Source organism: Mugil cephalus, chromosome 15 (genome assembly GCF_022458985.1).
Source record: "Mugil cephalus isolate CIBA_MC_2020 chromosome 15, CIBA_Mcephalus_1.1, whole genome shotgun sequence".
Lineage (NCBI taxonomy): Eukaryota > Metazoa > Chordata > Actinopteri > Mugiliformes > Mugilidae > Mugil > Mugil cephalus.
Genome location: NC_061784.1, coordinates 14,548,710 through 14,558,715, shown reverse-complemented (window position 1 = coordinate 14,558,715; position 10,006 = coordinate 14,548,710). Strand labels below are relative to the sequence as shown.

The following is a 10,006-nucleotide window of genomic DNA, read 5'->3' as shown; positions in this document are numbered from 1 at the left end:
TCCAGAAGTACTCCAACGAATAGTCTAATTCGTGGTTTTCACCCTGCTTCGGCGTTTAGTAAAAATGTCAACCATAAGTCAACAAAACAGAAAAAAAAACACAAAATGAAATAATACAAATAAAAAAAGAACTCCCCGTCGGGGAATCGAACCCCGGTCTTCCGCGTGACAGGCGGAGATACTGTCCACTATACTAACGAGGAAGGCGATATAGAAGCCAGGGTCTGTGTGTAATGACCTAATCATAGTAACCATAGCGGTAGTTATCTGATTGTGCTTTGTGTATGTTTTCGCACCGGATACTCTATTTGTTCACCATTCTCGTAATTTACACCTTCACTTCACTCAATTAATAGGACTTCGGGAGAATTGTTTAGCTGAACTGAGCTAAACAGATTCCCATTCATTCACTATGGTAGTACTAATTAGCCTTTGGACCACTGAAGCGTTGTGGCGCTGTTTTAAAAGGTTCTACTATTCACTACTACTTTATTTGACAAAAAAATAAGAAAACTGAAATAATGGCTTTGCTAGATAGACTGCGCCAAACAGCAGTGAAAAAATAAATAAATCCTTTCTAGATATTTTTCTGCAGTGTGAAACTGAATGAGGCCTCCGAGGCTGCAATCCATGATGCCTCAGCTTAGATAACACCTGACACCTGACCATCCTTTGTTTCTGTGTAAGAAGTTTTAGTATAACTAACATTTTGTTCTTGTACAACCTTAAACTTTGAACAAATGAAGGATCATCTCAAATACTAAACATTTTATTTTTATTTTTTGTATTGATGAACTTAAAGAAATCAAAACATATGTTTTCACAGGCTTGTTGATTTGTTTCTTTATATTCATGCTGCATTACCATGGACTGCATATAAAAAGTTTTATGTTCATAGACATTGTGTTCTGTTACTGATCACAACAGCTAAATTGCTAACATCACACCATGTGCTAACATAGCTGCTCCTACAGGTGATCATCATTCAACATTAAAGCATGAGAACTAGTGTATATGAGCTACAGGTTCTGGTTCTGGACAAACTAAAGACTTTTAGACCTTCTGGATGTCATGGCTTCTCTGAAACTTTTCCAAGAGAGTCTGGAGATCATCTGGAAAACTACTGAAATGTTACTCACCATCAATTAATCTGACAGGAACATAAATCAAAGTGTCGTCTGCATAAAAACTGATATTTAGCTGAAAAGGTTATCATGTACACTTACTAAATCAAAGATCCTTGTACAGGGCCTTGTGGTACTCAACATACTGAATATGTTTGATATGTTGATACTTTGCTTTAAAACCATCTGACTGATGGACTTTAGAAAGGCCAAATAGAGCAAAAGCTTCAGTGATGAGGACTCTTTGTTTCTTGATCTCAGAATCAGAGTTGTGTCCAGTCTTCCTCATCTGTTTGGTCCGTCCTCCTGTCTGTCTCTGCTTTCTGTCTAGACCTCCAAACCTCTGAAACACAAAAATAAGTTGACTTTGAATCTCTAATGCTCTGAATTTATTGAGAGTTTTATGGTTCTGGTTCAGGTCCTGGTCCTCACAGAGATAGAATGTTTGTTGTGTTTGTGTGTACTGACTGTAAACCGCAGTCATCAGAGCAGGGATGAAGATGATGAAGGACAGTCTCAGCGTGTGTCCAATGAACATCTGCAGAGTGTCTCTGTGCTGCTGGATGGATGACTGTCAACAAACAAACCCAGAACTATAACTGTCCCACTGTTTTCTCTGGTGCTGATGATCATGTTGCATCCACTGAGTGTATGGTTGCATCACTGCTGTGCAGCAGTGCATTGTGAGAAATGTGGTGGTTTGTTTGCAGGCTTCTGTGACTGTCAAACACTGTCAGAATTCAGATAAAATGGACGACAGTGAACGAAGATGGTAAACAGGAAGTCAGTTACCTGAACCTGAGCCAGAACTGGCTCTGTGACATCATTGCCTCCTGACTCTGTAGCATTGGTGTCTCTTGGCTCTGTGACATCAGTTCCTCTTAGTTCTATAACATCACCTCCTTTTTGCTCCGTTACATCACCTGACACATGATATCACACACGGATGAGAGAGACTTAAAACAAAACATTTGCTTGTTTTTTTCCCCTTTAATTAACAACCTCTTTGTGTTTATTGATCTTGGTATGCAGCAGATATTGATCACCTACTGATTTGAGTGTGTTGATATCTAGTCATTAAGTCTGACAGTGTCCATGTTCATCATCATTCAACAGTACCATGCTCCACTGGTTGTTAATGTAAGATAAACATGTAACATAACATAAACAAATGTATTTTTTGTAAAGTTTTAGTTAAATCGAGTCTGATGTGGGGTCTGATGTGGGAACACTACTGAAAATGTGCAGTAGATTATAACCTACAGTAAACCTGGAAGAGATGGATCAAAACTGCAGGTACTCACCAATTGATGTTTTTGATGAGGACACAGAATACGCTGCAGGACAAAATTAAGAACAAAATGAAACATGAGCAAAATCTCTCACATGAGCTCAATGGAAACAGGACGAAGAAGCTGAATGAAGGACGTACGGTTGCTGATGATAAGGAGGACGGAGGACGTCTGGTCGTTGAAGAGTCCGGGCAGCTGAACTCTGCAGTGATAAAAACCAGAGTCTGATGTCCGAGAGCTGAAGATGATCAGAGAGGAGGAGGAGGACATGTCGTACCTGCAGAGGAAGACTGGTTTAAGTATGAAGGAGGTTCCTTTGGAGGTCAGAGGTCAGAGGTCAAAAGTCAGTGTTACCTGAGAGACTTTCTGTAGGTGACTTTATCTCTGGAGCTGTCAATTAAAATGTTGTGGCAGGTAAACAGTGACGGTTCGCCCCTCCCCCAGCACACCTCCACCTGTCCCTGCTCCACCGCCTCACAGCCACATGGTAACCTCACCGCCTGGCCGGCCACACCCACCACAGTCTCCATGGCGACCGACTCTAATGCACACACACAAAGATGTTAAAATTAGTTCCTCTGATGTGTTTGTGTCACGGCCTGGGGAGATGACCCACATTTTAGAACAAGCTGTAAAGTCTCTCACATGCTAAGTTCTTCTTCATTTAGAGAGAAAACTTAGATCAGAACTGAACCCTGGAAGTTTATATCCTCAGAGTGACTTCACTGCTGAGCTGTTTGCAGCTTTGGAAAAGAAATCTCTTCCGAATCAGTTAAGTTTTAAACACTTCGTTTCTACATCATCAGCAATATTTTCTGATTTATAATCGCTAAAATAATTAGCTAATAACAGTTTTATATTTGGTTCATCACATCTTCAGATTTTTTTATTCTGGAAATGTTTTCACTAGGGCTGTCAAAATTAACGTGTTAAGGCAAATTAATCCATCATCATGATTAATCTGATTAAACATTTTAATGCAGGTAAGCCATCTGCAGCACTGAATGATGAGATACTTTTCTGGCAATGCATTTCAGGCAGTTTGTCTATAAGTAGAAGTACCGTTAATACGGTAGTGACAGACAGCAATAAAATGTTATGCACACTATGCACTAAGTAGATTTCTTTCACCAAATCCCTTCCATCTTAAAATGTCACATTAACACAAAAGCATACGTTAGTTATGTATTACATAGTTGGGGATTCTGCTAGCACTTCAGCTAACATGTCATTAGCTTGAGACAAACCAAGACAAAGACAAGCTGGCAACACTGGCCTTCAAATATCTCGCCACTCCTGCAAACATGTTAAGTGCATATATTCCCTTCTTTTTGAATGTGTTTGCTCATGCAAAATGAAATGTGATTAATATAGATTAAAAATAAATGATATTTAATTGTGATTCATTGAAATTCTGACAATTGTAGAATTTGTCATCCAAGTAATATAAAATGGCCATAACAAATTATAAATAAGTTGAAAGAAATCAAAAGTATATGAAAAGAAATCAAGATAGATCGATGGATAAATCCCATTCTACTTCGTTCTTAGATAATCAACGCAGGGCTTCATAGGAAAAGTTGAGGAACCACTGACCTAGATGGTTTGAGAGGTTAAACCGTAACTACAACATTAGCAACATCTACTCTTCTTCACCTGCTTGAATGAATGAATAAATGAATGAATGAGTGAATGTTAATATTAGCGGAATCAGACTGACCTGAGGGGACACAGACTGAGCTGAAGATGAGAAGCAGCAGCATGTTGTTGTTGTCTCTGCAGACAAACTGACAGACAGACAGACAGAAAGACAGAAGTCAGACAGTTGAGTCAGTGTTTAACTTCTCTTTTCCACTTATCTTGATATTTATAGTCAGAGGTGATTTCCACACTAGACTAGGTCAGGGACAACAGAGCTGGACACACTGTTCTGATGGCTAAGCTAGCGAACGCTAACGTCACAGAAAGATATCTTATTCCAATGTCTGTGCCGAAGTTAAGACCAGACGAACAACATTCTTATTAATCCTCATTATCTACTACATTCCCCACTTACCCTTTTTTATTTTTCACCCCCAAGTATCTGTATTGCATTTTAAATATCTGAGATATTTAAAAGTCTGAACATGTGATCACAGCATCGCTGGTTTGAGTCCAGCTATGATATATGTGATGTTGGTAATATGTGTCCTTAAACATCATATAAAACATGAAACATGAAAACAGACACACAGCAGCTCTGAACTCTATTACTACTATCTATGTACCTCAACCTTAACCCTAGAACATAACATTAAAATGTGTAACACCATCACTAATGTTGGGTATATTTTACCTGATGTAATATTCCGGACAAAATATAGTTTTCATCAATTTATGTAAAAGTACAACACAGTCTGCCAAATTGTAGTACTGTTCTTTAATTTCCCAATATAAAATATCACATAAAATAAAAAATAAAAAAGGTACCATAGGGGACCCTATCAAAAGGCAGCAAAATTATTGAAAAATCAAGTAATCCTTAACGAGAAATTTCCAAACAACAACAAAAAAATAAATAAATAATGAAGCTGGGAACTTGTTCTCCGGTCCACCCATTCCTGGGACATGTGAGCCTTGTCTGTTGAAGGCACAGTCTTCCTGCATCACTGACAACTGTGGGAGAGATAGACAAAAAATGGCATTTTTTGAGAGGGGAAATATTTTTTGACTATATGAATTTCTTTGGAAATTATCATTAAGTGACATTTATTCATAGTCATTATACTAATTAAGGATTACATGCAAATTCTGGGACAACTCTAACTTACCTTATGCCTTACATGCAGTCAGTACAGGTAGGGTAGTAGTGGTGAGGACACACTGGTCAATGACAGACATGACACCTGTGTCGTGTCTTCCTGTCCAAGCCTGTGGAGCAGTCAGCACACCTCACTAAGGGATCTTTGCTTTCTGCTGCCACTGGTCCAACCTTGCAAGCAGGAGTGCCAGGTGTAGGGATGTTGCACACGCTGCAGATGAGGACTCTGAGCTGACGTGACAGATTTGAATGCCTCTCTTGAACCTCTCTTCAAGGCATTCTCCTTGTGAATGATCCATGAGTTTATCACACCAGCCTTCATCATGCCGTATAGCACACACAGTGGCCCCTAACGTTAGCTACACATTACTCACTTGTTAGCATGCCAGAGTAACCAAGCCCGGGACAGGATGACAGCTGTGGATGAAATGGGGCAGAGAATGTGGCCGGCCTGAATGTCGTTTCCCTTAAAAAGTGCGAAGAGCGCCTGATTTAAACACACAAACACAAACATTGGGTAAATTCCACCCATAAAATATGTTACTCTCTATCACTAACGTTGGGTGAACATCACCCAAAACGCCTGGGAGGAGGGAAACAAACATACCATTAATGACATCAATGAGCAGCCTGAAGCTACCCAAGGACCCATGCAACTCAGACAGCAACACCATGAAAATCACATGGGAAGAATCGTGTTGGATTCGATAGTGAAATTAAAATTCTCCTGCCCTGTGAAATTGCCAGTTACCAGCCTCCTAGTAAATATGAGACATTCGATGAGACATAATATGATTCAATGAAAGGATTCAGTGATTTTTATTTGTCATTTGCAACCATACAGAAGCATGAGATTGAATGAAATTATGCACTCAGGTCCCAGATTATTTCCTATATGCAACTATAGTATATAGGTACTAAATAAAAACAGTATAGATAAAGAATTAAAGATAATTAAAGTGGAAATATAAATAAAAAAGTTAAAGATACTGCAATTCTACTGTGCAATTACTTCATTTTTTTAAGGCCGCAGCTACAGTCCCTCACTTCTCCAACAGCATCTTCACTTTCCAGGAATATGGATGAATCAGTTGTCTCTCTCTGCTTGACTTCCTACTTCTTCAGGGTCCATATTTGTATTTTTCTTTTTCTTCCTGTTGCAGTCTTCCGTTTTTTTTTTTTTTTAAAAAAAGGGCTTTACTGCAATTTTGCCATTTTCACACAACACTAAAAAACATATGAGCCACTCTTCCCTAATCTAGTTCTCCCAGTAAGAACCAGTCTAAGTAATGGTTGTTCTTTCTTTCTTTTCTTTTTTTTTTTTTTAACATTTGGGGGTAGTATCTTCCTCTATAATCAACTGAGTTGTTCTTCTCTGGCTCTCTGACCTGAAAGGGATATGTACCTCTCTTCAGGACATCTATCTATCTATCTATCTATCTATCTATCTATCTATCTATCTATCTATCTATCTATCTATCTATCTATCTATCTAAAGAAACTGACCTTATTAATTAAGTCAATTATTAATTGAAGTGAAATTTTGAGGGTTTTTGAGGGAAACTTCACATTTCAAATGGCTCTGAGCGGGAACGACAGTTAAACAACGCATGCGCAGTCTCACATCGAAACCAACCAATCAGGTTTGAGCAACAGCGCAGCTTGATTTGCATGTCATTTATATAAATAGAGCACTGTGTTGCGGCTCACTTCATCTCGAGAACAATCGAAGTAAGACGTCATGCCTGATCCAGTGAAAGCACCCAAGAAGGGCTCCAAGAAAGCCGTCTCCAAGAGCGTGTCGAAGACCGGCAAGAAGAAGAGAAAGACCAGGAAGGAGAGCTATGCCATCTACGTGTACAAGGTGCTGAAACAGGTCCACCCTGACACCGGTATTTCCTCCAAAGCCATGGGCATCATGAACTCGTTCGTCAGCGACATCTTCGAGCGGATCGCCGGTGAGTCCTCTCGTCTGGCTCATTACAACAAGCGCTCCACCATCACCTCCAGGGAGATCCAGACCGCCGTCCGCCTGCTGCTGCCCGGTGAGCTGGCTAAGCACGCCGTGTCTGAGGGCACCAAGGCCGTCACCAAGTACACCAGCTCCAAGTAGACTCCCGGTCTACACACCAACACAAAGGCTCTTTTAAGAGCCACTCACTCCACCTCAAGAGAATTGTTTCCTTGTTTTAAATGGAAAGTACTTAACTTGTTCAGTGATGCGTAGCAAAAATATGTTCAAACATATCGGTCATTAAACGTGTGAACTGCCACAAACGTTTATATTGTATTGGTTGTCCTCAGTTATAATGTGATTGTGCTGTACTAGCTTTTAGTGCTATTATCTAAACCCACAGGCCTGAATTAGAAGACGATGTACTCGGCTCTCGATTACTATGTACTGTATTACTATGACCTAACAGCAGATGGCACCAATGTGCCGAAATTGTACTTAAATTATTGAAAATAAAACAAAGGCGTTGTCAGAGCAAATGGCACATTCTGCAGTTCTTTACACCTACTGTCATGTTACTGTTTTGATGATTTAGAAATGATCCACATCAATTTAACACATTGTGTATAAGGACATGCTTTGATGACATGAAGTATGTTCATGTAGTTGCTCTAAGTTGAAATATTGTATAATAAAAATGGAGATTTCATGAATATTTTTTTTTAATATTTTTTTTTAAACATCCCTTTTTTCATACTTACTTTTATAGTTTTAGTCATCCCACATGGAGAGTGAAAGCCAAACAGGATTTCTTTTTTTTTTCAAAAGCCTTTTCATCAATTCATATTAAAATAGCATCTTATTTTCAAAACAATAGGAAACACACTGGTGGTGGTGAATGGAAGAAGAGGAGGCTGAATATCTGGGTGGGATGTGGACAGATGAGTTTAACTCCAGCTCTGGAGGTGAAGGAGAGTGATTTCCAACTAAATTGACAGGAGCAGAGTAGAACATAAGGCAGCCACATGACAACATGACTGGCTGATTGAAATAGTGGTAAAATGTGCCATACTTTCAAGTCAAATCAACTTTATTGCCAATTCTGACAATTACAACACAATACAGGATTGAAATTACCTTCCTCAAAGGCCTACCTACGGTGCAGCAGCTAAACAGAAATTGTAAACAAAATGTACAAATGAGAATATATAAAATATAAAAATATGTCCTGTATATAAAAAGAGCAGTAAACAGAAAAAATCTTGATGGATACTGTTGAGATATGGACACAAGGAGAACAGGAGGAGAGAAAATAAAAGATTAATTACATTGACATGTCAAGGCAGCAGCAGCAGCATAACAGTAACAATCACTAAAAATACCAGGGAAATGATGATAAATACTAAACCTACAATATTATAGTCTCAATCTTACCTTTAGAAAATATGCCGAATTTCATTAAGGAACCGACTTACATCCTGGCATCTACACTTTACGACTCAAACCACATGTAGTGCCAGAAGTTATCTGATGTCTCTGTGAAAGGGGTCTTGTTTTCCCAAGATAAAAACTCTGTTTACTTGAAGTAATGGGATAAATAACTCAAGATTGAGAAAAAACTGAGGAAATTAACTGGTCATGGGAAAACGAAAAAAATATGTGAGCCCATGGCAGCTTTAGGCCTCAGTAGGATACCTCACAGAGCTCAGAAATCAAACTGTAAGTTGGTTGAGAATTATTGAGGATTGGATTTGAACATTGATGAAAAAGAGGAAACAGGAACCAGTCAAGGCCACAGAGCCAACAATCAGCATTTATGAAGATAGATGCTAGTCTGAATTAGTGGATGACCTGCATCTGAATGCATTCATTTACATACCTACATTTAAGGTTCTTTACAAAATGAGCGGTAATAGATCTAAATGGCGATAATATCAAACTGTGTGCAGTATAAGATAAATTATTTAATTGTTGTACTGTATTGTAAGCAGTAAAGAAATGTTAGTTTGAAGTCACAGTACTCTACCCACCCCCTACAGATATTGTTTTCCTAAATTGTGTCTAGCTGGTGAGGAAACCATAAACATACTGCTATTCTCAGAACAATGGTCTGAGAAGATTTAAATGCTGATACCCCATAATGTTTTTTTTTAATTTTCATCATCAATAGTATACTTGCAGAAAAGTAAAAATAGAAAGTATAGCTCTTCCAGTAGTGATGGGTGGCTCTTAAAAGAGCCTTTGTTTGGTTGTTCTCCCGGTAGCGATCTACTTCTTTGCGGGCTTCTCGGTCTTCTTGGGCAGCAGCACCGCCTGGATGTTGGGCAGGACACCACCCTGAGCGATGGTGACTCCTCCAAGCAGCTTGTTGAGCTCCTCGTCGTTGCGGACGGCCAGCTGCAAGTGGCGGGGGATGATCCTGGTCTTCTTGTTGTCGCGAGCAGCGTTTCCAGCCAACTCGAGGATCTCAGCGGTCAGATACTCGAGCACCGCAGCCAAGTAGACCGGAGCTCCGGCACCGACGCGCTCGGCATAGTTACCCTTCCTCAGCAGCCTGTGGACACGGCCGACGGGGAACTGGAGCCCGGCCCTGGAAGAGCGGGTCTTTGCCTTTGCTCTGGCCTTTCCGCCGGTCTTACCACGTCCAGACATTTTGTTGCTTAGTAATTTATTTTTCTCACTTAGAAAATGAAGTCGGCCACGTCAGAGCTCTGCATTTATACCACATTCATGCAAATGTGTCTGTGCTGCTGCGCACACGCGATTGGTTATCTTCTGAACGTGTCAGCGCATGCGTCGTCATTCCCGCCTGAGTGGTTTTAAAATGTGCATTTCA

At 39.8% G+C, this 10,006-nt stretch overlaps 3 protein-coding genes and 1 non-coding gene across 5 annotated transcripts; 1 reads left to right on the top strand and 3 right to left on the bottom strand.

Annotated features, from left to right (window-relative positions):
* Window positions 1-131: 131 nt before the first annotated feature.
* On the bottom strand, window positions 132-203 carry trnad-guc. The gene has a single exon. It is a non-coding gene; the product is annotated as a tRNA-Asp (tRNA).
* Window positions 204-753: 550 nt separating this feature from the next.
* Window positions 754-4,269, bottom strand: LOC125021592 (hepatitis A virus cellular receptor 1 homolog). Of its 2 annotated transcripts, none has more exons than XM_047607712.1 (7): window positions 4,137-4,269; window positions 2,771-2,957; window positions 2,557-2,693; window positions 2,429-2,461; window positions 1,917-2,047; window positions 1,593-1,695; window positions 754-1,467 (listed from the first exon to the last, which is right to left on the bottom strand). In XM_047607712.1, the coding sequence occupies exons 1-7, from the start codon at window positions 4,177-4,179 to the stop codon at window positions 1,388-1,390; spliced, it is 714 nt and encodes a 237-aa protein (XP_047463668.1). In that variant the 5' UTR covers window positions 4,180-4,269; the 3' UTR covers window positions 754-1,387. The 2 variants fall into 2 exon arrangements, with proteins under 2 accessions (XP_047463668.1, XP_047463669.1); XM_047607713.1 differs by having other exon boundaries at window positions 2,557-2,618.
* Window positions 4,270-6,920: 2,651 nt separating this feature from the next.
* On the top strand, window positions 6,921-7,709 carry LOC125021594 (histone H2B 1/2-like). The gene has a single exon (XM_047607716.1). The coding sequence runs from the start codon at window positions 6,958-6,960 to the stop codon at window positions 7,327-7,329; it is 372 nt and encodes a 123-aa protein (XP_047463672.1). The 5' UTR covers window positions 6,921-6,957; the 3' UTR covers window positions 7,330-7,709.
* Window positions 7,710-8,242: 533 nt separating this feature from the next.
* On the bottom strand, window positions 8,243-9,975 carry LOC125021593 (histone H2A-like). The gene has a single exon (XM_047607715.1). It carries the CDS (start codon window positions 9,820-9,822, stop codon window positions 9,439-9,441), a length of 384 nt encoding a protein of 127 aa, XP_047463671.1. The 5' UTR covers window positions 9,823-9,975; the 3' UTR covers window positions 8,243-9,438.
* Between the last annotated feature and the right edge of the window lie 31 nt (window positions 9,976-10,006).